The sequence below is a fragment of the Struthio camelus genome, chromosome 14 (genome assembly GCF_040807025.1).
Source record: "Struthio camelus isolate bStrCam1 chromosome 14, bStrCam1.hap1, whole genome shotgun sequence".
NCBI classification, from domain to species: domain Eukaryota; kingdom Metazoa; phylum Chordata; class Aves; order Struthioniformes; family Struthionidae; genus Struthio; species Struthio camelus.
In genome coordinates this window covers 15,441,109-15,468,994 of record NC_090955.1, presented here as the reverse complement: position 1 = coordinate 15,468,994, position 27,886 = coordinate 15,441,109, and the positions used below count along the sequence as shown (strand labels likewise).

The 27,886-nt window shown below is 36.3% G+C and overlaps 3 protein-coding genes across 4 annotated transcripts in view; 1 reads left to right on the top strand and 2 right to left on the bottom strand.

The window, feature by feature from the left end:
- The window catches only part of APPL1 (adaptor protein, phosphotyrosine interacting with PH domain and leucine zipper 1), a 32,527-nt gene extending 26,769 nt beyond the window's left edge, over positions 1–5,758 (top strand). Inside the window, exon 22 of the mRNA XM_068907739.1 lies at positions 656–5,758. Coding sequence (XP_068763840.1) covers positions 656–805 — 150 coding nt within the window. The 3' untranslated portion in view covers positions 806–5,758. The remainder of the gene's footprint in view (positions 1–655) is intronic.
- Positions 5,121–16,216, bottom strand: ASB14 (ankyrin repeat and SOCS box containing 14). 2 transcript variants are annotated; one of them, XM_068907740.1, is made up of 8 exons: positions 14,635–16,216; positions 14,193–14,324; positions 13,944–14,102; positions 11,701–11,946; positions 10,200–10,371; positions 8,820–9,363; positions 7,771–7,924; positions 5,121–7,177 (listed from the first exon to the last, which is right to left on the bottom strand). In XM_068907740.1, exons 1-8 carry the CDS (start codon positions 14,705–14,707, stop codon positions 6,984–6,986), a joined length of 1,674 nt encoding a protein of 557 aa, XP_068763841.1. In that variant the 5' UTR covers positions 14,708–16,216; the 3' UTR covers positions 5,121–6,983. The 2 variants fall into 2 exon arrangements, with proteins under 2 accessions (XP_068763841.1, XP_009686521.2); XM_009688226.2 differs by having other exon boundaries at positions 14,193–16,216.
- Positions 16,217–17,179: 963 nt separating this feature from the next.
- DNAH12 (dynein axonemal heavy chain 12) overlaps positions 17,180–27,886 on the bottom strand; it is a 78,092-nt gene continuing 67,385 nt past the window's right edge. Inside the window, exons 69-76 of the mRNA XM_068907734.1 lie at positions 26,728–26,961; positions 26,116–26,304; positions 25,491–25,594; positions 24,320–24,524; positions 23,983–24,120; positions 23,432–23,523; positions 21,120–21,187; positions 17,180–19,927 (exon numbers count right to left, since the gene is read on the bottom strand). Coding sequence (XP_068763835.1) covers positions 19,737–19,927; positions 21,120–21,187; positions 23,432–23,523; positions 23,983–24,120; positions 24,320–24,524; positions 25,491–25,594; positions 26,116–26,304; positions 26,728–26,961 — 1,221 coding nt within the window. The 3' untranslated portion in view covers positions 17,180–19,736. The remainder of the gene's footprint in view (positions 19,928–21,119; positions 21,188–23,431; positions 23,524–23,982; positions 24,121–24,319; positions 24,525–25,490; positions 25,595–26,115; positions 26,305–26,727; positions 26,962–27,886) is intronic.

Here is a 27,886-nt window from a genome sequence, read left to right as displayed (position 1 = left end):
TTATTATTTCTTAATATTCTTTTTTTCTACTTACTGATTTTCAAATTGTTCTTTGTAGCTTTGTACTCGAAGCTACAGCATTGTATTCTTTAGCACAAATTCGTATAACACCGTGTAATGAAGTTAATTATTACAAGTATCTCCCGTACAGATTTTGTATAACTTTGTATACTAGTTTTAAAAAAAAACTCTTGCAAGGAGATAAGCTGCAAAACATCTTTACAGGAGCACTTAAGAGCAGTGTTTGAAGGAATACTTATCACAGGCCCCAAATACAAATGCTTCTGTCATGTTCTGTGCCCCACACGTGAGTGTGAGTGAGTGATCTGCCATGTATGTAGTGAGACACTTTGTTTGCTGGTGTAACAAGGAAGGGGCTGCAGGGCAAGATACTTGCTGTATTTATGGATTGTAGGTATAGGTGCGTTAACGTGCGTTAGCTCTTCTTTCTAATAACGCCAGCTGCTGAAGGTGAAATGTTTCCATTTACTACTGAATCATCTTTTAACCCCTTCTCTACCAAAAAAAAAGGTCTATCGATAGTATTAAAAGATATTTTACAAATCGTAATGAGTATTCTGTTACCATTGTAGAAGACTTTAAAATTAATATTTTTTTTTTCTGGTTTCCCCACCCACCCTTCTCCTCCAATTAGGACTTAGAGGAGCAAAGCCGATTGATAGCTGCTTCCAGCAGATCGAACCAGAGCATTGGAGAAGGACAATTTGTAGTCCTTAGCAGTAGCCAGTCAGAAGACAGTGATTTAGGAGAAGATGGAAAGAAGAAGAGAGAATCTGAAGCCTAAGGTTGCCTGCTTAATTAAAACTGGAATCATGGATCTATCTGGTTGAATGGCACAATATCTATCTATCTACAAGAAGTGAAATGCAGGTGGAGGGTCTGTTGTATTATATAAAAGACTTCCCAATATGTAGGCCCCATTATGCCTTGATTTTTCTTTCTCAACTAAGTTATTTCCATTTTCATGCCAGCATAATTTATCTTCTGTATGCCAGATCAAGCATGGTGATGCTGCCATGTTTACTACAAAATTATGGCTTCTAAAGGCTTCTTTGCAAAATGGAAAAAGTTTTTCCACTTACCTGGCTGTGCAATTGACTTCTCTTGAAGCAAAAATTAACATGTTATTGGACGTCAACAATACACTGAAATTTGTTTTTTACACTGCAAAATGCAGAACACCTTGCTGGAAACAAAAGTGGATATCCAAATAAGATAGCACTAAACTTTATCTAACTGTTGTTGCAGGTAACTGTTCTTAGATTTAGAAAGAAAAATCTTTATTAACATCAGTGAGATGTACAGTAGTTCTAGGTGGAAAGATCTTATTTTTTGTTTCATACTGCGCTGTATGGCACTGCCTTGGTTTTTGGGTGAATATAATATTGGAAGACTTCTCTGACCAGGAAAAAAAATACTTTGTCAAACCTAGAAGAGAGTTGAAGAGATAGATACAATTGCATCTTTCTGCATGAGGAATGTAGAAACAATTCCTTATCGAATGGTAAGAGTAATGTACGTATTCTTGCAGCACAAGTGCCATGTTCCTGCTTTTCCCCAGTACTTGTAATAAACTGTAAGCCTTTGAGTTCACTTTTTATAAAACATGCCGAGAGTTGCAAGAACATTTTGAATATCATCATTTGGAGCTTTTGAATACTTACTTAAATGCCTTGCCACTAGTTCACTACATTTATTGAAAATGAATTTAGGCTCTTGAGGTCTTTTCATGGAAATGTGTTTTTCAGAAAGAATTAATAGCTCTGAAGTAAGAGACTATGCTGATCCTATATCCTAGAGTCAATCCTGTAAAGCATTTTTCAAAGCAGTATCTGCTTACAGCTCTTAAACCTGATCTCCATTCTCTATACCTTGTGTAATATTTATTTTATATAGTACTAAATGTGCATTCACCTTTTGATCCAGAAGAAGAAACTTGTTTGTTTAAAGAAAGAAAGAGAAATATTTATTTTTGCACTAATTACTATATATGTACTAAAATCCAGTGGAACAGAAGACATGTCTCTAATAGCGGTAGGAAAATAACAGGAAATGTAGAAAGAGAGGACTATAGTTATAATCCTAGTTATCGTATAACAATTATGAGTGCTTTACAGTTCATTGCAGGGCATTTCTGCTTCTCTAGTGTTCAGGAATGGAAGCAGTTTTCAGACTATCTATCGCCCATCACCAGTGTTCGCCCAATCCTTCACAGCTGGTGCTGATAAAATAGTGAGGAATGTTGAGACCTCTGCTGGATGTCTGCAGGTGGACAGAGGGAACAGTACCCTGGACTGGCTAAAGAGGGCAGCTGCCTCCTCAGCTTTATGCTGGAGAGGCAAATTTCTATGCAGAGGTTAACTGCATCTGGCTCCTGTCACAGAAAAGCAAGGGAGGCATTACCTACCAGCCCAGCCTGCTGCAGGAATAGCAGAGTTGCTGCTTTGAGGCTGCTGCTGGAGGAGGAGGTAGAACAGCACTCTTATGTGATGTTACTGGCACTGCAGCACATGGAGGGGACCAGGCAGCCTCAGAAGCGGTCACAGTGCTCTTGCCTTACAAGAGAGCTTGAAGGGAGAGACTTAGCTACAAAAAGCCTCCCTGCTCTCTTCCTGCATCAGTAGCTCCTACTCCCGTCTATTTTTCATCCCCAAAGAAGTGAGGCAATTACAGAAGTATCAGCTTTTGTTGTTGCCTCGTCAGGCCAGCTGGTATTTGCCTGTGGCCAAACTTGGCCAGCACACTGTCAGATGGACCACGCAGATCTGAGGCTTCATACATTTTCTAAGTGGCATTTTTATTTCATATCTAGTCTTGCATTCTCAGATCTTGCTCTTAAGAGACTGTTTTTATTCTTGTCAACAAGAATGTACAGAGAGGCAAAAAAAAAAAAAACCCACAAATATTTTTTCCTCTTGATGCCTGAATCTAGGCTTACAATAGTTGCATGGTAGCCAGGTCATCTCTCCAAGTTGGTCCAGCTTGTGTTTCTTTCTCTCTCTCTCTCTCTCTCTCTTTTTTTTTTTTTTTGATACTTAGCAGTATTGCTATTTGCTATCAGATAATATGACAGCTTAACTCAAGGTTGTTGGGTCTTACTGTCTTCTTCCAGTACATGCTGAAAATGAAGTAACTTTGAAACAGCACAAGAATAATATAAAAAGTCATTTGTCTCCAGTTTCTAGAATTTAGTCACCTCGTTGTCAGAACGATTAATGTGTTAACCAGTTTCACTGCAATATCCACAGCTCCATGTGAGAGACAGCTAATAGATGAGCAGTCTCATGAAGAAGTATTTCTGCTGGGTAGCTTGTTTTCTCCAAGTGTTATTGTATTAGCCTTATTGAGAAGATGTCGTCTTTTCTTGAAACCTATCATTAATGTTTGCAGCTTTATAGCTAAAAGATAAGGAGGAAGAGCAGGAGAGCGAAAGGTGGCACCTGAACTTATTGTGATATGGGACTTTTCAGATGTAACAATAGAGGATTGGAATTATTTCATTTGCTTTGCAGGATTTCCATCTGTGTTTTAGAAAACTACTTTTAATGGGAGACAGCCCAGGAGTGAATTACATTTTATTTGTGTTAGATTACTCTCCTAGCCCTTAAAAAGCAAGGAAATGAATGAAGAGGGTGGTTCTTTAGGGAGAGAAGATAGATTGAGATGGATGAAAAGTAAGTTTTTTGGCTTGTTTAGAAGAGTCTCTGTGCTGCAAAATGAGCACAGATTTAAGAGCATCCAGGAGAGTGATGAAGACTGCAAGAGCAAATGGCAGGTCAAGAGAGATTGGGAAGTTAAAGTGGAACAGTGCAATGAGTGGGCAGTGGGGCTAGGAGTACTGAGGCCCTCCTGAAAGGGAGGGGCACGGGGCTTGATGGTCATAATTACCTCAAGGCAAAGAACAGCTGCTGAGGTTTTATTCCTGCCCTCCTCCCCAGAATGAAAAATATTTGGTACCCTTTTTCTCATGAGGTTTGTAAATTTTTCGCTGGAAAAACTTCTTTTTTAAAAAAAAAATTTTAAAGAGAGCTTAATATTTACCTTGAAAGTATAACTTTTAATATACACACCTCATGGTCTCCTGGGAGCTACTGTGTACTCCTCTATGGCCATGAATACATTTCCTTTAAGTCTAAACCGGAGGAAAGTTAAGAGTTGTCTATAACTTAGCCATACAGAACTGGTTACAAGGGGGTGGTGTAAACTAATTGTGATTTGATGGTCTATTACTCCCTTAATCTTTTTAGCTTTGAAATTGTACCAACAAGATAAATATTAGTTAATTGTTAAATGGTAAATTAACAGTGAAATAACACTCCCCTGCCAATGTAGTGAAATTTCATCATTATATGGATGTAAATCCAGAGCAATCCCTGAAACAGCTGGATAATGGTATAAAGAAGCAAACTTGGATTGTGCATATCTTTTAAGGTGAATTTTGAAGTACTCGCACAGATTTTAGGGGAGAAACCAATGGAGAAAGTGCTGTAATTACTAATGTGTTGTGTTATTTCAGAAATAATTCACATAGACAAAGCAAACCTCCCTCTGCTGTTTAGTTAACACTCGGTGAATTCAGCAGAGAGACATTGTCTAGTCTAACAACAGCTGATATTTTTTAACTCTTTCTTTTGCTCTATTTTACAGAATTTCTTGCAAGGCTTTTCTTTCTAACCAAGCGCTAAATTGATTTTTTTTTTTTCCTGCCACAGTGATATCTAAGTTAGTAAGACAAGAATAAGTCAGTGTGCCATTGTGAATGCATTTGTATTCGTAGTGAAGTTAATTTATATTGCAAGCCAAGGATTTTTGTACAATCTTTCAAGTGATTTTTATAATACAGTGGAGTGGTCAAATACTTACGATGATGTACTGGACTGGTCCTGTTCTAGTGAAGTATAAGTAATTTTTGCAATGTTTAAGACATATACATTTTTTTCCTTGAATAGCTATATTTAAAAACCTTAAGTGGTATACTTCAACTTTGATAGTTGTGTTTTAAGCTTGGAAACATGGATAGTAAATATATTTTGCCAGGGCTTCAGTCAGCATTTTGTAGGTTAAATAAGAACTTAAGTATAGTAACTTTCTGGATGGGATTTGTATTGATGAAAAAAAAAAAAACAAAAAAAACCCTGCTTTTTTCCAAATGCTGATTTCCAGAGAGTACCATTATTGGTAATAGGATGTCTCCCCTTCCACTGAACTAAGTTTAAGATGCAGTTGAATCCCTCTGTTTTCAAAGTATATCTCAATTCTGTTAATTACATTAGCCAGATATCCTCAGAGGAAGTTATTGTACTTGGGAATGATGGTAACTTATTTTTACAACAATGAAAGATTGAATGGTAAGAGAAGAAAATCCTTACAACCTTAGCTGGCTGTTTTAATGCACATATTCTAGACACTTGACAACGCGTAGCACTCTGTAAAGAGCTACAGTTACATTAACAGGCAGAATTCATGTGTATAGAAGCTATACCAGAGCACAATCATTAACATGGGTACTGACACTATTTTACAGGTTTCATTAGTTTTCTTTATTGTATGAGAGGCACCACCTAAGAAGCAATGCGTCAAAGCTCCATAATAGTTAAATTTGTATTTTATAAGATTTGTAGATTTTTTCTGAGGGAAAAGAGACTTTTGAATTATGTAACTTCCATAATACAGATGCATGTATAAATGAAAATCTATGCTTACTTGATTATGAAGGAATAAATACTATTAATGCAAAGTGTGTGGATGAACTACTATTTTTGTTTAAAAGATAGGGATTGCCATATTTTTAAGAAGAATAAATATTCTGTGCATCTACATGCACTACTTAAGTTTATAGATTAGTAAATAGTATGCATATTCATTATCTACCTGGGAATTTTTAGTGCACAATGACAACGTAACATCACTCCATCAGATGAAAACATCCAATGATGCTGTTAGGAGGCTTTGTCACCTTGTCATTCAGAGAATCTAAGCACAATGAGAGCATTTGGCCTCTCAGCTTCTACAGAGATATTGCAATAGAAATGATTCCATGTAATGAACGTGAAAGTTTCAGTTGCACATCTTTCTTCTCCCATGTACACCAACAAAATATGACTACTGATAGGTAAGTGTTGAGGAGAAATTCCAAAAAGCTGCAACGATGCCTTTGAACAGCACTGTATAGGGAAAAGCCAGTTCTAGAGACAGCAATAAAATACCTGGTTGACGAGAACTGTCAATAGCTGAGAAGGAAATACAGAACAAACATGACTTTAGACATGTTGCCACCTTGTTGAAGGATCACTGTTATCACACTAGTTGCTGTGATAAGCAAGACGTTCTCCTAGCTGTTAATCCCATTTCAGCACTTATAATCTGCCCCCCACACCCCCCAAACAATCCTACATACAATTTCAGCTGCTCTAAAACTTCAAGGTAGGGCTTCACAAATAAAAACTCTCTACTTCTGGGCAAACGAAAGGGAGGTACAAGAGAAAAAAGAACTACGCCCCTTCCTGATTTTAGTTAAGCTCTGAGTACTGGAATTGGAGCTAAGTTAAAGCCTGTCACAGCAAATAATGCTAGCAATAATGCCAGAGTTACAGCCTTACTGGTTATTTTACAGTTTTTTGTTTTTACTCTAGGCATCCAAAATGTTCATGCCATGACTTTCAGCTATTTTTATATTCCAGTAGCGATGTTGAATGTGATCACCAAGGCTTACACTTTGGGGTTCTCCCCGCTTTCTGGGAGGTGAGGGGGCACATGATGAGAATTGTTCTTCCTTTATATAGAGATATATAGATTTATATAGAGGATATATAGATATATAGAGAGAAAGTGAGAGATATACATACGCACACACACACACCTTTCTATATAATAGAATGAGATAAAAATCCCAGAAGAGAAAAGGAGCTGCATAAAACAGTCTTACCCACTTCAACATTCCCTTCAAAATATGGAAATAATAATTATGTACAGTTGAGGTTGTAGGTTCCTAAGAAGTTTTCCTGTCCATAAAAATCATATTCCTTGTATAGTATGTAGTCTTTCAAGCAGTTTGGCAGTGGAAGGAAGGTCATGAAGACAGGACAACGGAGACGCAACCGGCCCATGCATTTCCGTATCTTCAGACGACAAAGATGTTTCAAAGAGCGAGGATTCGCTAGAAGTAAGAAGGCGAGATTGATAAAGTTAAGGTCCAGAAAAGCTTTGGTCCAGATTTTGCTGAATATTTGTTCTGTGAACAGACAGAGGTATGCTAATGTAAGTTTAAAAAAGAGAGGCACCTGTCCTGTGTCAGCCCAAAAACAGTATTAAAGTAGAATTTTGACTTGCTACCTTTTAATCTTTGTACAAACAAATACAGAATTAAATCTAGTCTAAAATTAAATCACTTAATTAGAAATAGAAATTTGTTTGTTGCATCCACTTGAGGCAGGGGAAAAGTTGTTCTCTTTTAATCACAAGTACATAAAAACTTCTTAAATTTTATTTCCCTTGAAGGGAATCATGTTGTCTACATTGTAATTAAATAGTTATCAAGTGCTCTAAATTGTGCAATTACTAACTATCAGACTTCTGAGAGAGACTTGCTTTAAACGCTGCAAAGACTGATTTTTGTTTGAGAGGTATCTTATTGTCAAAGCATAACTCTTAACCCAATAAGGGCCAAGAAAAGGAACAGTTAACTGTTGTACCAACAGCAAAAAAGCCCCAAAGTTTGTCACTTCAGTTATCTAAATATCAGATACTTACTTAAAATTGAATTGATTTCTGGCCAGAGTTCCTGTTCTTTGAGAACTGCTTCCAGCTTCCAGCAGATATTAACGTGATCAACATAATCTAACATTACTCGCACTACTTTCCCAGACAGATGCTTCAGCCATGACAAGGTGATCACTTCACAGAACTGATAGAAACAAAACACTTAACAGAATAACATTCAATATTTGTGTAAATGACTTCCTCCTATTCAGGAGGAGAGAAGTTTAATAATTTCAGCACAAAGCCAGGAACAATGAGTGTCCCGTTAGTCAGGGGAGCTTTAGGTTGTCACACCTTATGTTAAACCTCACTAGTAGAATATTGACATCTGGTTATTTTGTATTAAATCAAAAAATGAACTTATACAGATATATATTACGTAGCTGAGCACCTCTTTTTAAGCATTCAGTCTTCCAATCAAAACCCCCAGTCAAGAATCTAAACTACCTGGACAGCACCAGAGGAGAACTCTTCAGAACTTGTCCCAGCGGCCTGAGCAGGGAGCCGCCAGCCCAGTGTGTGCCACACATCCTTACCTTCAGGTTGAGGAAGGTTTATTAGTTTCGAGTGGACTTTAAAATTCACTAAGCGATAACACTGACAGGTGTCTCTAGGAATCTGTTTGGTCAATCCAAGTTTGTTAACTTCTGCTCAGCATTTATCATGCCAGGTTCAGTGGTTCCTTGCAATGGGCTTTCAGTATTAGGAACCTGATACAAGATGACCCACCAAGCTAGCATGCGAGTACCTGCTTTCACAGCATGGATAAGACTGCACTGGAGAGCCAATTTTATACTGTTTGCATATTGTTGGCTATATTTTCACCATTGAAAAATAATAATTATGATGATTTGCTGTCATGAACCAGGCCTCAAGGGGACATTATTTAAAGCCTTGTCTATTCCTACCTTTGTACGTCAACTGCCTCATAGGCTCAAAACTTCTTTTCCTGACAGATTACATTAACAAGTACTTTCCCATTTAGTTTTAAGGAGGATACTGCCAGTAAAACAACATATGAAGCATTCTGATGTACTTACCATTGTATCTTTGATAACAGTAGAAGTCCATCCATCAGTCAGGTACTGGGAATGGGAACTATTTCCCTGAGGGCAATCAAAGCAGCGCTGCACATCATACCCATAGTTCATCAGCATTCTTAACATGACTTCATCTTTCAGAGCATACTGTAGAGCCGATGGAAAGTGTGTTGTATTCACTCTGCAGAAGTAATTGACATTAGCCCCATGCTGGAGCAGTAGATTTATTAACTCATAGTTGCCCATTCTCAAGGCTATCTGGAGACAGTTGATGGGATCTTGGTTTGGCAGGGCTCCAGCGTTCAGTAGCAACTGTGTTGAACAGATATCCCCATTTGAAACAGCAAAGTACAACGCTGACTTCCTGTGATCATCGTAGCCTTTGCGAACTCTTTGATCCAGCATAAAATTGGCATCAAACCCAGATTTGAGGAGAAACTCAAGGCACTGAGGATGTGATCCTGCTGCTGCTGAGTGAACTGGACTTATCCCACTTTCTTTAATGGCATCAAAATTAGTAACTGGAACTAAGTTCTTTAAGGCTCTAAGAGAGTAGAATAAGAAAAAAAAGGGTCTGAGAGTTTTAAGTGTACTGGTTCACCTACATCAGTCTTTGAACTCTGTGTTGCTAGGCTTCAGAATTCATCATGATTGTATATAGCTGTCTCAATCTACCTAATCAGTTCCAAGACATGCTATGCCTCTGCATTAGTTTCAATTTCTAACAATGAAATAGCCAGCAATGACCTCACACATGAAATATTTAAAATATATCCAATTATACGGTCATTCATCAACATTCCCATTCCTAGCTAGAAAAATAACGATTCTTTCTCAGTACAGAGTTTTCTTGAATGATGAGAACACCAGGCAGTTGCTTACCCTACAGGAATTAGGGCAGGTTCCTGGGATTCTTAAACACAATGTAACTTTTCTAGTAGTGAAAGAGTTGCTCCTCACTGCTCGGTTGTGATTTTAACACATATATATTTCAGTGACTTTCCTGTCTTTAAGATGGGGCTAACCCTTATTCCCTAAGTCTATTTGATGATTCAGTATGTCTGCCTTCCTATGACAGTGTAGAGATGAACACATCCCAAAGAGAATAAGGATGTCCCAAGCACCTGAATATTAAGTCTGGAAAATCCTATTATTTGTGACAAATGGGGAAATAATATAGGGATTAGTAGGCTTATCCTAAAACAGTGAAGATTACACCTTGACTGGCCTCTTACATTCAGAGGCAAAACTCATTTGCATAGTTAAAAAGAATTCCTTCTACAAAACTACAGATTTGCTGCCCGCTTTGAATAAGGCAGAGTTAACAAAATGAGTATTTTTGTTGTCACTAGTACTTGATTTTCAAGTATATTAACTCACAGAAAGTGTCCTCTATATGCAGCTCTATGGATCGGCAAATGACCTGAGTGCTTTGGTACATTAGCATCAGCCCCATATTCTAGTAAAAGGCTCAGTGAATCTGGATTTCCTCCTCCTGCTGCTTCAAATAATACTGAAGCACAATCCATTGCCTGTGAAAGAACATCAGCACCTGGAGAGAAACATCAAGCATTTTCACAGGAGTTCCTGTAACTGTCTAGCAGCAATTGTATCTCTGACCCCTGCTGTGACAAGGAATTATGAATTCTATTTTTCACCAAATAAAACCAGTACGGGCAAAACCATTGCATTGGATCCTTGATATTATATGTGTTTATGCAATCCTGAGAATGAGAAGGTCCAAAAGTGCTTTGTGTACAATCGGGCAGTAAAACTTAATGCTATAAACGGGGCACGCAAGGAGTTTGCTTCTTATCATACAAGCAAGTCTTTTTGTCTTACGTACAAAGCACTTCTGTTCTTCTACTTTACAACAATTAAACAAGTATAACTGTAAATATGAAATACATAAAGAAATGGAAGTGGGATGAGATTCATTCCATAAAGGAATATGTGAAAATTAGGTACTGGAAGGAAAATAAAGTTGTTTCTTTTAAACATTTGTAACAGGAAGAAAACTAGCATCAAAGCAGTTCAGGCATCATCCCAGTTCCAGCACTACTGTGTCAACATATATATACATGTAGGAAATACTCATTAAACTATTAATATTTTGTTTGAGTATTACTGCATTGTTTGTTATACCTTAATTACATCGCAACAATCACCTTGTTGTGGATAGCATCTTCTTTAGTAATGAATGTTATTTCTGCTATATACAGGAGGCATGTCTTACAATAATCAGTTTTACTTCAATCATTGAACTTTAGAAAGATTAATAAAATGCATGTAAGTAGAATAACTACTAGAGGTAATAAGTATGGATGTCTTATAATATGAATTGAGATACAAAGAATTCTTTAGAAAAAACAGACCTTGAACTATGTGATTTAGGAGTTAAATACTTCAAATAAGTATGCTGTTTAGTGATCATACAAAAAAATGCAAACAAAAAGTTTCTGTAACGTACCAGATTTGCTTACAGTTTTGAAAAGCACACACTAGTGACTACTACTATTTGCTGTAAAAAAGTAAATCTCTAAAAAGGTTTTTTTTTTTTTTTTTTTTTATATCTATTAACATCTGAGAGACCGTACACTCAATATCATAGTCCTTTCATTTCCTTTCTCTTCAGGAATGCAAAGTTTTACTGGTTTGTGAGATAATACCAATTTTTGGCCTCTGCAGCTAGAAAGAGTTTCCCCTTTTGGAAAGAGGATTCACTTTGTTTGTCTCGTTTTGGACTTAAATATTTCAGTACTAACACATATGACTATATAATTTTTACTAGTCTGAAGAACAACATTGAAGGGTCTTCTAGAAATTGCACATTAGTAAATCAACCTACTGAGCCATAAAACGTTCCATATAGAAGTCTCACCTTTTTGCAGTAAGAGCTCCATAATTTCTGTATGTCCAGACTGTGCAGCCAGCGCTAGAGGCGTGAGCCCATATCCACTGCGAGGATCAGGATCTGCTCCAGAACTAAGCAGAAGCTTCACCAGGTTCTTCCTGCCCAGTCTAGCTGCCTCATGTAAAGCAGTCCTCTTGTGGACACACTGCAAATTCACTTTTGCACCAAAACTTATCAACAAGGAGGCAATCTCATACGAATCATATTTAATTGCTGTAAGACAATAAATGAAATATCAGCCAGGACGTTATCCAACACTATTCTACGCTCTCTAACTTTATTATGTAGCAGCGTAGGAAAACTCGCGCTGTTCCCTAAAGTGCTATTTATACAATGAGAAACTGTCACACTACACTGAAATTTTAACTTATCACCAAGTCTGTTCTTTGTTTCTAGGATAATATTATACAAATGAATAATTTTATGGTAATTTTTGTCCTTTTTCTTTTTTGTCTGTAATCTGTTGCAGCTAGTAAAGTTCCTCCCTGCTACAGATGGAGATCATATACAGGGACACGGAGTGCTCAGGAGCTGGCCTGCTCAGGGAGCTATATGCAATCTTTATAATCCGTTACTGTAATATGAAACAAAGCTTAAAATGACTTTGTTATGTGCCTCTTTATTTTAATAAGCATGATCTGTTAAGACAGTCAGGATTTTAGAAGGGTGATTTGCATTAGCTGAAGAGATCTCCAGCAAATAGAATGAATGGGTAACATCCTCCTCTCATTTTCTCTTCAAACTTTCCAGCTGCGCAGGGTAGAACAGCCAGTGCCATTTACCGAGACAGATCAGACAGAAAAGCCTCACGTGACACAGCTGCTTCAAATAACATGGATGGCATACTATACCTTGTGATGTTTCATTATCTGCAACCTACATGGCTGCTTTATATATATCACATACATCCCCTTCTAGGGGAAGGGTACATCTTCGCATAGCGTACTTTAAGACCACCTAAGACTTCTCTGCATTTTTTAAGCAGGTAACCCTGACTAGAAGGTCTAGTTATCTCAAAAGGATGGGGTGGTGGTCCTACAGAGGATCGATTTTTTTTCCCCTTCATTCTTTGACTCTTGTTTTGAAAAGCCACCTTTCCAATACTGAGAAATTTATAGGTTCATTCAATAAACTTAAAGTGCTCTTATGAAACTCAGATGATGACAATCTGCCTTCCTTCTATTGGACAGGACTGAGTAAGAATAATAGCATCACAGACCAACTTGGGGGAATCAAACAAAATAAACATAGGACCATTTTGAAAATCAACTATCTTTGCAAAATATTAAGATCGATTCTTTAGAAATCAAGGCTTACAGTTCTTACGCATGTTCAAATTAATATGGAATTCACATTGAAAGTGATACTAGGTATAGGACTTTCTCCTTTCATTTAAAAAATTCAAACAGAAGTGAACTGAGAATCTGAAGGCCTGACTAGACTCTTCACTTGTTATATTTAGATTAATTCCAACACTGCCTGAACTGGGGCAAACATACTGTTTTATACTCTATGTATATAAATCAGGCTGTTTTGCTACAACTTTTGAAAATCAAAATAAATTACTCTGGGTTTTAGAGAAGCAGGAACTGATGCAGTGGAAAAAAAGAATACAGTGTAAGTAGAGAATATGAATGCTGTATGCATGCAGACCTGTAGAGTGACAGCATGAAGAAGCAGGAGGATCTTACTATCTGGCACAACTGGGTAAATGATGCCAAAGAAAGCCCAGGAAAACAGTCTAGCACTTCATGGTGAAACTTAAATTTGATTATTTGAGGAAAAAGACACATGTTCAACCTGAATCTCAAACTCTTTGCAACTGAGGGATGGAAGATGGGTGTCATCTGGTGCTCCCTGCATTGGAACAGACTTTGGGGAAATATTTTTTAGCTTCTGCTAGCTCACTCTTTATTTCTCATACTTCAATAGATCAACAAGAGCAGTACTTTCATAAATAACGCTAAGAACTTTGTGGTGACAGTCCCTAACTTGAAACATCAGCTCAGTTGAAGCCCTGTCATTTTATGGGAAGAAAAACAGACAATGACAAACACATTCAGATTTTGTGTTTGCTTCTTAACAGTTTCTGCTGCCAATAGCAAAATATTTTAGATACTGAACAAGTCAAACATGTCAAATTGAACCCCCAAATGTCTAATTTTAAATCTCACCTCATTTACCCCTCCCGCTCCAACTAAGATATTTACCTGTAACTAAAGGAGAATCTCCTTCTTCGTTCTTAACATTCGGATTGCAGCCATTGAGCAGGAGAAAGCGGACATTGTCTACAAAGCAATTTCTTACTGCTACCAAAAGAGGTGTTTCCCCTTTTAGAGTGGACTTTTCCCACGTAATGGTACTGGAGGCTGGAATACAGAAAAGCAGAACACATTTGAAGCTGGATTATTCATACCTGACTTTGTAAAACTTTTTGGTGGAAAAACAGGACTCCCTACCTTTCCAAGTTATTTCTAGGATGTTCTTATTTAGCTGTGCAGCAGCTTCATGCACAGGAAGCCAGCCTTCCTGGTCTGCCTCTTCAAAAGCAGAACTGTGCTTCACCAACTTCTTCAAGGCCTCTTCTTGGCCTGTGATATGTTGAGACACACTTATCCACTTACATATCATAAAACAAAATTCAGGGCAACTGGTATATTCGAGTGCCATTTATCCCATCAATATAATTAGCATAACAGCTTACCTCGCCAAAGCAATTTTTGATCGAAGAGTGGTTTTATGAAGGGAATAATCAGTGATTTACATTGACTCACAAAGCACACTGAATTACACATTGAAATAATTTATTTATAATTAACATGACTAAAAAATTTAAACTACAACTCTCTCAAGAGAACAGTGCATGACAGTTTAGTAAATGAAGAAGTAAATAGCTGTTACCTGTTGAAACTGTAGAAGAAGAATTAGGTTGACAAATGTAAAATGATGCTGCTTTAACTGGGACATAAGACATAATTCATTATCCCTGCTTTTACTAAAAATCCTACTGGAACTTTAATCAACACAAGTGATCAGGTCTTCAATTTTATATCTCAGAAACAGTCAACAGATGAATTCGGCAAATGCTGCCCTAGAGCCTATATTCAACTTTTATAACTAAAAAAAAAAAAAAAAAGAATATTGCATACTTAGTTGCTCAGCACTAGATTAACTAAATGAATTAAACACCCACTCCCAATGTGAAATTCATTAGACAGACTACCTGCACAGGGAGAATTACTCACCTGTGAGTGAGATCAAACTTGTCAGCATGCTGAGAATGAAGATGCCTAGAGTTACCCCTGCTACTAGTAAAATATTTGTCCAACAATAAATAGGACCCCCCTGGAGGAGACGGCTATAGAACTAAATGAGACCAAGGCATCACTACCACTGCTCAACTTTTATGCAAGTCTAATTACCAGACAGCTTCCCCAAGGGGTGAAAGAACTGTGCTCCTGCTACTGCCTGGGAGATTGTTCAGCCACCAAACAGAACCTGTTCAGGACAAAGTTTAGGACTTGTTCAGTTTGTCTCTCAAATTGAAGCTTTTTCAATATGAGAGGAGTTCAGGCCTTCTCAGTGAGAGGGAGGGCACAAGAAGCAGCAGAATTTCATTTGGCTAGAAATCCCATTTAAGAGTAAAGGCCTGGATTCTGCTCTTGTTTTTTTAACCCATTATTCACAGGAGAGGGTAGTCGGTCCTCCTAGAGAAAGCTGTGTCTATAGAACAAGAGGACTGACTGCTTTCAGTGTCTGCTGCTGAAGTTCTCCTTCACATAGAAGAATTATATATATTCATTAGGCCAGACAGAAAGTGTAATTAGAGTTTAGGTGTGTTCTCCTTAGTGCACTGAACTAGAACCTGCTTTTCCTGGGGAGACCTGTGCTCTTGATTCTAGCTTCACTAAATACCTCTGTGACTACATACTATGACGTATATATAAGGACTGAACTGAAGGTTTCCCACTGCCAGACCACTGTCCTAACTGTCCTAGTTATTTCCATTCCTTAGTTTTCTCTGTGACTCAATATATAAATTGATTACACCACAAAAAGTAGAAGTTTCAAGAGGAGAGCAGACTAAGAGCATCCCATAAAGGTATACAATGAAGTTTGGCAGCTAAGGAACAATTCTGGAACGCTTTTCAGGAAGAGAAGGGATTTTCATTGGGGTAACTCAAAGTGGCAAATACAGCACTGATTGATTGGGAACCTTGTCATCCTGTTGCTTATTTTATGAGAAAGGACTGACAGAAGCTCCTAATTCCAGGAGATGAAGCACCAGCATCTCAGAAAATAGTGAGATTCGAACTCATCCTCTTTCTTATCATTTTCCTATCTAATATGCTAGCTTTTGTGTGTCCAGCTTTTACTTGCCTAATTCTCCCCAGGTCTATATAGAGAAATAGGCACCTAACTCAAGTGACCAGACACCTAAAATGCAGACATTGCTCAACAGTGCAATACCTAGTGATTCCTAGGGGGATAGGCTTAGTGTAATGTATTTGTACTTAACTGTCTGAATAGCTGCAATTATCTTTCCACGTTCTTTGCTTGCAACAAACTGGAAACTGCATAAACAGAACAAAAATAAAGTACTATAAACAATGAGAAGCTCATGATTCAATTATACCTTAGATTAAATATTCAACAGTCTATAATACATGTTACACTCTGTTGTGTAGCAATATAATACACAATTGAGCAATACAATATACAAGTCAAAGGAAAATGTGGTTCCTACATGCATATAATAATGTCATGAAAACGTTCAAAATAGAAGTAATGACTCATTACCTCTCATTCTCTGCTACATCCACGCTTGTTTCATTTTTATGCATATCTTGTAAGCTTTCCTGAATAGCATGCTGGGTAGGGATTTCATCACAGTCATCATCAAACATATATGTAGAATTATACATGGCAAGCAGGTGTTAAATCTTCTGGTTAAATCTAGAGTAATAGAAACAGCACGTTTAAGGTTTGAGAGAAATAAAGCATAGTTTACAATAAATGAATCAGAATTTCTCCATCTCAAGCTCTATCTCCCTCTCCCAACACTGCAAAGACAGCTGTTCTTGAAATTGGAGGTATTCTGTCCCAGTAGCATGTGCTACCTTTTATCTCTGTTCCACAGACTGAACATTTAGAATAGCTACTTTTTCTTCAATTGTGCTCTAGATGTTTCCATAGTAGAAAAACAGATGTGCAATAAAACTCGGGGTTTCAGTTTGTTCAAGCAGGGTCTGGTAGTGGAGGGCAGGTGAAGAACACAGATTTTCTTCTTTTTCTTTTTTTAATATATGATTTTGATCAAGCTGTTTCAATAAAGATATACTTTACAGTCACATGAGTACTGCAGATTTGTGATAATATTATGTGCTTCAGTCTTCCAACTGAAACACCACAAAACAGCACACTTGAAAAAGACTAAATCTACAACTTTATATGCATCTTCTACATCCATTTGGAATAAATAAACTTGTAATTTTACATTCTTCATCAATGCGTGCCTGCCTGTACTTTTCTAATAGCAGTGTGGAATATATACAAAATATTGCAATAATATATATCCAAATACACACAGAAGTCAAAAATGCTGGTGTAAGCACAATGGATTTAATTAAAAACAAACAAACAAAACCTAAAGGCCTTACGAGTGGTATTAGTGAAAAAATGTTTGTTAAATTGGAAGGGTTAAACTAATTAATTTTTTTCTTATCCTTTTAAGATTATAATACAAACATTGGAGCACAAAAATAAACCCCATTGATACTATTTTTTAAGTCTAAGTGCACAAGTTTAAAAAGTTTCATAAACAATTCTTAATGATCAAATCAATCTAATCATTAAAAATCGTGTGTGTGCAACTATACTTTTACATGAATAATCTATCACACTGTTCCTTTGTATATTCAGCTACATATTATCATAGATTAAAATCAGATATATTGTTAGACTCAAACCTCTCATCCATTTTTACCTCATCAAAACTTCCACTTCTGTCTTTCAAGAAAGTTGGTCTGAAAAAACAGAAAACAAAACAAAAGCACCACCCAAACCAGGGCAAAATAAAATTTAATGAATGAGTAAAAGGAATAAGAATAAAGAGGGAATGAGAAAAGAATAAATAAATTAGCAAAATGAATAAGCACAGAAAAACAAAAGAAGTTGTCACCACAAGACTTGGTTTGCTCTAAGTCTAGACACGTCTTAAAGTTGAGCAGCAGTAATTCATAACATAACTGCATCATTTAATTTGCTAGCTGATCCACCTAATCTGCAGTTGCAAGGCCTCGCTCTGTAATTGTGCATACAGCAAGAGAGAAATATATTAACAAAACACATGAACAAATAACTGTTAGAATTTGATTATACCTGTAGAACAGTCAGTATATAAACATTTTAAATCTAGATTTTTTTTATTTTTTATTTTTTTTAAGAAGATTACTAATTTCCCTATGAATAGAGAAAACGTATAGTTTTTCCTCACCGTCTGAACGAGGGAAGACCTCACACTTTGAAGAAGTGATTATTAAGTTGAAAGTGATATTTTCAGGATTGAAAATGATCTCAGCAGAGTCTATGTCCATTAATAGCTCACTATAAATACCCGATCATAAGATACTCTGGGACTTTCTCCATGTTTCTTTCATACAGGTTAGTTATGTTTGATTATCTGACCTGATAAACAGTGTCAGCAAAAGAAAGGATTAAAAGTTCAGTTTCTTGGTAAAATACTCTGGTTGAAATATTTGGAAAAAGAATTTAAGATCTAAAAGTAGTAATTATTATGTTACAAAAGAGAATTTACTAGTGCTTTCATAAGAGAATAAACTAAAGAAGCCATCTTCAGGAGCTTGCTTAAAGAGTAAGCCTGTGTACAAAGAAAACAATAAAAACAACGAAAGCAAACAAACAAGCCATCAAGAAAAGGGCCTTATTTTAAGAAAATACAATATGACCTGCCCATTGTCTAATTACAATTTCCCTATTAATATAAATATAAAAGGAAAGGACAGATAAACATATAGACTTTATATAGGGCAAAACACAGTCTCAGAAAGAAAAAAAGACCTGTGCTTTAAACTCTTCTAGGTGTAATGCACAATAAGCAGGAAAACGAAGGACATAGATGCCTAATTATAATGGTGAAAGTAGGATGGAGTGAACCTTTCATGTTTGACTCCTATCTTATTTTGTGAGGGGGGTCTTTAAAAAACAGAGATGGCTGGGTCTGAATAGAAGGTGGAAATACCTCTTTGCTAGAGGAGATCTAAGGAGAATGTTTGAGTAAGTTTTTGGTTTTCTTAAAAAGCACAGAATCAGTAAAGGAACGGAAATTGGATTGCCTCTGTGGAGCAACAGGGAAACAGATAACATTTTATGGCAGGTTGCCATAAGGGAGATTTTGACCATTTCTTCATGGAAGCTATTTGAAAAAAAATTACAAAATCTATATAGTAAAGTAAATCCTGAAAAGATGAATTTTCTGAACAAACAAAGCACTTGGAAGTATTTACTACAGATTGTTAAACAATTTGTCAAGATCTTCACTGTTGCTTTGACAGACCACAGGCTATATATATAAAAAATTCCAAAACTTATTACCTAGTAGTTTTCAACTCACATGACGCAGGACTCCACTGTCTGTGAGGAACATTGTAATTAATCAATTTTTGAAGAATTGCAGACAATTCTCATTTTCCATTAAGATATATTTTGTGATATTCAAGTAATACATAAAATTGATGTTTACATACTAATAATGTCACAAAAGGTTAAAATCTTGGCTGTATCTTTTATACATTGTAAAGGCGCTAACCTTGGGGCAAATAATTGGGGAAAGTCAAAATACTGGGGATCAGAAAATATTTGCATGCCTTCTTTTTATATAAAAAGCATGTCAAAATGTTTCTATGACACGGTATGCTACACTTCCTCTGCCAGGGAAGGAAAAGAAAGGCATTGTGTGAAGTTTGTATCTGAAACGTCCAAAGTCAGTCATCCAGTTGACAGAGCAATGCAACACCTCGCTTGATCCAGTGCTGGACTGGTTTATCCGTTTTAAGAGTTAAGGCAATAACAAAGTTAGTAGAATGTCCAGTAGTAGATAAGACTCCTTTACGCTCGCTTGTCTTGTAGAGCGGGCAAACATATGCATTAGACTTCTTTATGTCTGATTTTGCAGCTTTGAAAGAAAACAAAACAATATATTATTTACTGCAGATATTTTAAACGATAGGAACCTAATCTACATATAGATATTAAATATTTACAGTAAGATCCTTAAAGCTAAATAAAGAATTGTTTTGTGTATGACATAATGAAATTGCCTTTTAAAAAAAAAAAAAAAACAACAACATAACCACCTCTATTTAAATAAGCTAACAAACTGAAGAGAGCAATTAAATCACAATTTGTTTCCAGGACTCAATACCAATTTGTGATTCTATCCGCTTCATAATCTTTCAGAGACACATTCAAATCTGAATAGTTATATAATTGAAGTGTTTTGCTTTAATATTAGAGTTATAGTTTATGTACTAGCTTTTAACAGCTCCATGGGAATTCTGATCCAGCAGCCACAGAACCTAACTACAATCCAAGTCACCCACGATGCAAGGACACAACTCCACAGGAAAATTTCATATGCCTAGACTGTTTCCATGCAACTTGCACAAAGTCTTAAATCATGCGTGTATGGAAACAAATTCATTCAGTGTCAACAGAAGACATAGGCAGAAAAAGTGGAAGCTTTGTAGGACTACCTATTAGTTAGTTACATATAAGTTGCAACAGTTACAGTAAAGGGTTCTGCTTAAATGATTAAATAAAAATCAGAGATTTACTCCTCCTGATCAAAGAAAACTAGAGTTATGGAAAATATCCTTCTCGTACCATAGGCAACTAGCAGCAACAAAAAATAACCTAAGCAAACCTTGTTAAATTGTGTGAGGTAAAACACAGTCTCTGTAAGTCAATTCAAAATACTCAACTTGAGTAAAGCAAGGAATTCAAACAGCATGTGCTTTCCTGCCAAAATCATCTGTTGTTTGAGAGACAGACTGGGAAGCAACTAAACTTACTTATAAAGTGTTTATCTAACTAGTCTTTTTGTCAAATCTGTAACTATAAACCTCTGCAGAAAGAGAGGCACAGACCTATTGCTCAGATTAGGTACTGTATCAAAACAGATTAAGTACCAAGTCAAACTAGCGAGCATAATTTTTAATGTAAAAGTCAAAGGTCAGGTGCATGTGAATTCTGTGCACTTTTTGGGTACTCTAGTGAGAGGCAGGAGGATTGATCTTCTGTAATAATGGAATTCATTATTGAAATTTCTTGTTGAACAGCACATGCTTCAGAGCGATTTTACTTACTTGGTTTTACCCAGATGATTGGCATCGTATCAAAGAGCAATTTGGGATACTGTTCAGCTAACATTCCTCTGGTGAGAGAAAGCAACAAAGCAGTTATTTTTGGCTTGGTATTAAACCGAGCCAAGAAAAAAAAAAAAAAGGTTTAAAGGTAAGCAAATATTTTTTCTTCACTTTTTCATAAATGAAACAGTATTTCATTTGATATGAAATTACTTTCATTAGCAACATAATACTTTCCTGAGGTACTTGTAAGAAAAGCAAACGAAGCGAGAGACTACAGCCACAGAAGTCTAGGACTTCTAGGAAAGTCCTAGAGTAGGAAAAATTGTCTTCCATCCAACAGTGGATTTGAACTTGTGGTTCCAACATACTAACTACAAGAGTAGGATCATTCTGAGGGAGATCTCAACTTTGAATAAAATGGTTCTATGGTCAGGAAAGCTAGTAAGAATGACACTGTCATTCACTGTGTAAAGCATTCACATAAGGAAAAAAAGGGGAGAAGATTTCACTCTTGATCCAATCAATGTTAATCTAATCTTAAAAGGTAGATCAGTATCAGAAAAGCTTAAAGCCCTAGCTATCAGAACACCTAGCTTCAAGTCACCTGGTGGTGAAAAGGGACTCCCCCATCCCACATAAGCAGAAGATGCAAGTTCAAATATGGGAGGGAACAAACTATATGGCCCACACGCTGTCCTTGAATGAAGGGGACAACTGATGTACCTCCTTTCAACATGGTAAACTTTTTCTTCCAGCCAAAACTAATAGGTGAACTCAATAAAAATCCTCAGATAATTCTGGCACATTCAAAAAGCTTACTTTTCAGCAAGTATTTAATTAATTTAATGCTTTTCTGGCTGCATCTTGTATTTCAGAAATAGAATATATTTTCCATTTTTACATCGAACATTAGGGAAGAAGGTGATGAAAAGGTAAGAAGGAGGTGAGAAGAGAAAGACGTGCAGAAAAGAGGAGGGAGAGGAAAAAAGAGAGAGACAATGTCAGAAGAATTCCAAGTAAGTGAGGAAAGAAACTCGTAAGGTAATGACTCTCTTTAAGAGACAGAAATTTCCTCGCCTTTTTTCAAAACATCCAATAACAAGCATGAGACTTTAAAAACATTTACTTGCTATTCCAAAACCTAAATAAGCTTTTGTAGTATTAGCCAAACTGTGTTCTGACCATACAGCATCTATTTGTTTAAACTTCTTTGGGAAAAACAACAGCCTTTTTAGGGGGGAGAGGAAGGGAGGGAAGAGGGCTAAACTTAAATTAACATAATAAATGCCAACAACCTTATAGCAGTATAAAGAAAACAAAACCCACAAAATCCCGGAAACTTGGCAAATTCATTACTCACAGTTGACAAAGTTGTGCACAAAACCATACATCAGACAAAAATCACTTTGGGCAAGTAAACCAAGGAAATTAACCATTTGTAAAACCTATCTATTGCCCCACGTGTTTGTTATTTCTAGCTGCTCTGCTCACTCATTTTGTTTGCATCACTGGAAAAAAAAAAAAAAAACTTGGTAATTTTTTTTTTCCCCCAGTGATATTCACCATTCACTTTAGGGTGCCTACATCTTCGCAATTAACCAATGATACCTTAAAAACAGTGAAGAATGGTTGAACAAACAGCTAAATCACTTTAAGTCAAATCTTCACTTTGTCCTGTGTGACCCAGGGGTAATTTGCATGAGTGCTCTCCACAGAGAATAAACACTACAGAATGGCCTGGCTGGCTATAGCAAGAGGATGCCAGAGCTCCATAGCTACTTAATAACTAGACAGAGATACTTGCTCACAAATCAACACCTTATCTAAAATTCTATTATATATTTAAAATATTTTAATGGAATTTTGAATTTTATAAAATTTAAGTTTTAAAACAAAACATTAACCTTTTGAACAAGCATAGATGGTTCTAGAAAAAAACTGCCCTAAAAATCAAGTCTTATCTTTAAAGATAACTCAGACTGGATACCAAACAATTAAGCATTCCAGGACTACTGGTTACTTTGAACACATCGGAGTTTCTGCTTGAAATCCTTCTGTGGCTAATGCTGTCACACAATTTTGTGAGTTTTATTCCACTGCAGGTTAGCACATTCCAACATCTCCAGCATAATAACACTTAGCAGATTCACTGTTTCATTTTCTTATTTTTAGCCCAAGGGAAGAAAGAAAACATTCTGAAGCACGCTACTGAAATAATACGAAAAGTAAGGCTAACACGTTTAGACAAATCTTGCGTAAGCACTTAAGAAACCTTTTAAAGAACTGTACTAAAATACTTTACTACTGACTTGGTCCTGTCCCAGCGAGCTCCATCTAAAAACAATCCATGGATATAAACGCCATCTTCTGGTGCAGTATCAGAGGTATCCTGAGGAATAACCTACAAGAAATAGTAAGCGCTCCATGCTATTAAACTTTCACAGCTGTTTGCTTTTTGAAGTATTATGCCAATAGCCAATCTTCACAAGATCAATCCAAAATGAGAATATAGTAATGATTTCTTTTCAGTGCTACTTTTAAACAAAACTGCTAAGGCAGCAGCTTTTTGTGGGTTTGTTAGTTACCTTTATCGTAGGTTATAAAATGAGACTTTAATTACACAAATAACTACTATATAAGCTGAGTGGAGGTCCAGTGATAAAAGTCTTTTAATGCATCTCTCTTACAAGACACTATTTAACATTCCTACTCTACCAAAGAATTAAATGCATGTTTTCAAATCGCAGTAAGTTAGTCGCAAAATGAACTTTTCAGTCAGGATTAACTTATTCCATCTCACTGCAACATAAGGGCCCAGATTAATGAAATATACAAATGTACATTTATAATATAGTCATACCTGAAATTCATATCCCAGAAGGTCAATAGGGATCGTGTACTTCCTAGCATAGTTTTGCATAGCTCCAGTTAAAAAAGCTTGAGTAAAATAGAATCCTGACAACCAAAAAACCGTGGGCTTCCCGAATTCATACCAATCCTGGAAAGAAGAAAATGACATTTTCAGTAATCAAAAAAAGAGACAACTCACATATTCTTTGGTCATTTTCTATATTACTGTATTCACAAAATCTAGCAACATCTATCATTCCTTTTCCAAATACCCTTTCAACATAAAAAGAGCAAGTTGTATTAAAAAATAGGTTAAGTAACTAGTGACACTGGCTCTTGTACATTACCTGTAAGAATTTCAGCCTTGCTAGAAAATCTAGAATATAGCTCCCTAATGGTTTTAGACTCGGGTATGAACGTTTAGCCCAATTCTCAGGAACTTTTCCAATAAGTAGACTACCACAAAGAGCCTCCAGTTCAGAATCCATAACAACCAATCCTTTAATGGCTTTCTTCAGGTTAGTTAACGTGATACGGATAGTTCGTATTAAACTAGAATAAAAATAAAAATAAAATATACATAAACATATATATTAAAAGAAAAACACACACAGAATTCTCACAAGCTCTGCATGATTTGTGAGACTCTACATCCTCACTGGAAAGAAGAAAATTGGATTATGGAACTTGTAGAGATGGTTTCCATATAACTGCATAACGAGCCATATTTATAAAGATATGGATTTGTGCTCATATTGTCATCTTCCAGCATACATTTTTCTCCCAGCCAAGCTAGTTTACTTAGAAAGTATGATATTGGTGGGAAGGAAGGTGTGCTTTTTTAAGATGTCTCAAGTTGAGCATGGGAGACTGTGGAGTTCCGACTAATATTTCAAAAAACTTGTACTAACTTCTTTTGCAACCAGAAATTCAAGTTCTATATCCCTTTTTCCCCCCATCCTACTTTCCAAATACTAAGTCACCTATGAAGCTTAAGTCCTTATGATTTGTAAGGCAGCAAACCAAAACACCAGATTAAGTATATACTGGAGAGTGAGTTTTGCAGATGGCTTGACTCTTCATTTTGGGAACACAAATTCTAGATCTGGAGCTCCAAAGTTTGGGTAAATTTCATGTTTAAATATAAGTGTTCAGAGATGTGGAACTGTGCAGTTCACACCTATTTCTTATTTTTTTTTTTGAAAAGCAACATTGTGGGTGTTGGAAGTTGTTATGAGGACATAACTGTGCAACAACACCCATGTACCGTTTGTTTCTGTTTATGAAAAATGACTTTTGCAGAAGTTTTTTTTTTTTTTTTTTTTTAAAGACTGGGAATAGTTTAATGTATTCTTTTGGATTGCAGATATCATTGAAGACAATTAGAGTGGAACAAAATAAACTATAAAATATTTCCCACAACAGTTTACAATGGATGGGTGGTAGGAGAAGGTCTTCTGTAAGTGGAATGATTATGAGTACATTCAAAAATAATAACAAAAAAAAAACCTCTTTTACTTGTTAAATCTCTCCATTTCTTGCACTAGCACTGTGTTCATACTTTCTTCATATCTCACTGGATATTTAATTAGGGAACCTTCAATGTCAAACTCATCTGGAAGCTGTAAATGACAACACATTTGGAAATCATTCCAAACATCATAATACATTAATATTACATTAAAAGCCAGCAGATGCAAAAAGCTGCAGAGTATTACCTACCTATAAACCTCTGATGAGTATCTCCCCAATATAGTATTTATTATTTTAATTCCAATCCAAGTGACCTTTATTTTTTTTTTAAAGCCACCTAGCATTTTTCATACCATATAAAATTATAAATGCATTTCAATTTTCATTAATTGTAACATTTTTTCTTATGAATGAATCACCTGTTCTTCCAAGTTTCATTTGGACTATTTTCTCTCTCTGTCTCCTGATTGCTATCTATTTAGCAAAATTTCATTCCACCTACACATAGCTGTGGCCTGCCACAGCCAGAGTCTTCTTACTTTCACGTTGCCCTGAAGTCCTCCCAGTAGATTTTTCTCCCAACATGAAGTAAATTTTATAGCAAAAACTTAGGTTGAAGAATTTCTGCTTTGTGAAAGGATAAATTTGAGTCATTTGTACACTACAATACCTTGCTGAGAATATCATCTGCAATTTCATAAAGAGTGCTGTCACCACCTCCAGAAGAACCTCCTTGAGTGCCTCCTCCTTGTGTTAAAAGCAAAGATTCAAAGAGGATCTTTGTTTGCTGAAGATCTTTTGAAATATCCACATTTTCATGCAAACCAAATATCTCTGGTTGCTGACTAAAGGGAAGATTCTAGGGCAAAATATAATAAATATATGCATTAAAGAAAGCAGCACACTAATCAGATCCAAAGCTTTATTTAAGAAGCCAAGTGGAAAACTACCACTGACTTCCGTTGAAGATGGATAAGGACTTCACAGTGTATTTGCAGACATTATTGCTGGCTATATAGCTGTCAAGTCATATATAGAAAGCCATTCCCAAGGAATTCTCTATGATTGATGCTAGGTCCTTCTATCTGCTTACCGATTCCCTCTCCCTCCTAGAAACATATGCTGGATCACGGCAAGCCAATACAGGATGATAGGCAAGAAGTCAAGCACCCAATTAGAAGTGCTGCAAAACTACCTTTTTTAATGCAAAGAAGCCTGAGAATTGTTTTCTTAGTGTGTCATCATTATAATAGTTCAAAACTCTGTTGGTTTTTTTTTTTACCTTAATAAATTCAATGTAGTCCTCATATGTGCCTTTTGGTGGAGCATAGTAGTTGCCACTGGGAGAAAAAGTGTAACGAGGATTTTCAATTATATCCGGATTATAAAAGTCATCCAGCATTGTCAATAGCAAACGTCTGTCCCAGTCATCAGTCACTCGACCTCCATAGTTACACTCACCAGTAAGGTAGGACACAGCTTCAAATGGAACATGGCTATATTCATTTATGAATAGCTGAAAAAGAAAACATGAGTTAACTCTAGAGACTTGAAGGATCTGCCAAGTAACAGTGTGACCTACAGTAAAGGAGTAGGAGCTGCAAAGAATGCAGAATTGCAGTTTATGGTGTTTTCCCCCCTTAAGAAGTAGAAATTCCAATTCTGCGATCTTTTTTCAGATAAAACTACTGTTTAAAATTAACAGGAGTTAGTAGTGAAGATCCCTCATGAGTACCAAAATTTACAAATCATTCAAGTCATTCTTGAATTATTTACAACTGGATACTTTCTTCAGCCTAAACTTTCTAGGGTACTTCTCTTTCTTGTACCAAGAAATGTGTGTTTCATAGAAATTTTCTTCTAATCTTCAGAATCTTCTGATCCCTTTCACTGACTGCTTGTTAACTTTCCCAACAGCTCAACCTCAACCTCTGCAATACACAGTTTTAGCTCTTCTCATTTTGGTCTATCACACAAGGCAGGCAGAAGACTGAAGGTCAAGCGGTGCACACCATTTAGCTTTAGGGCAAGAGAATAGTCTTGGGTTTGTTCAGTTAGCGGTATAAACGGAAACAGAATTCCTTTTACTAACCAAAACGGCCACCCTAATAGATGATCCTCACTTACATGGTGCTACTAGCAGAACAACGAGCTTTTACGTACAACAATTTTAACCCTATTACAGTCAGCTCTGTAAGTCTGTATGTTTCTAGATCTCATGAAGAACAACTTCTTATTTCATTTTTCTTTTTCTAATATTTAATAACATGATCAACATTCCTCAGCTTCGTGGCTGAACTGAAGTCATGGAAACTTGCTTAAAATTCTGTGAATATTTGATATAATCAAATAATCTGAATGTATTGCTAGCTTTTGACTGTCAGCCTTTTTCCCTGTGGTGTGGCCCAAGGTTCATAATATCAGTGCTGAAGGCAGCAGTA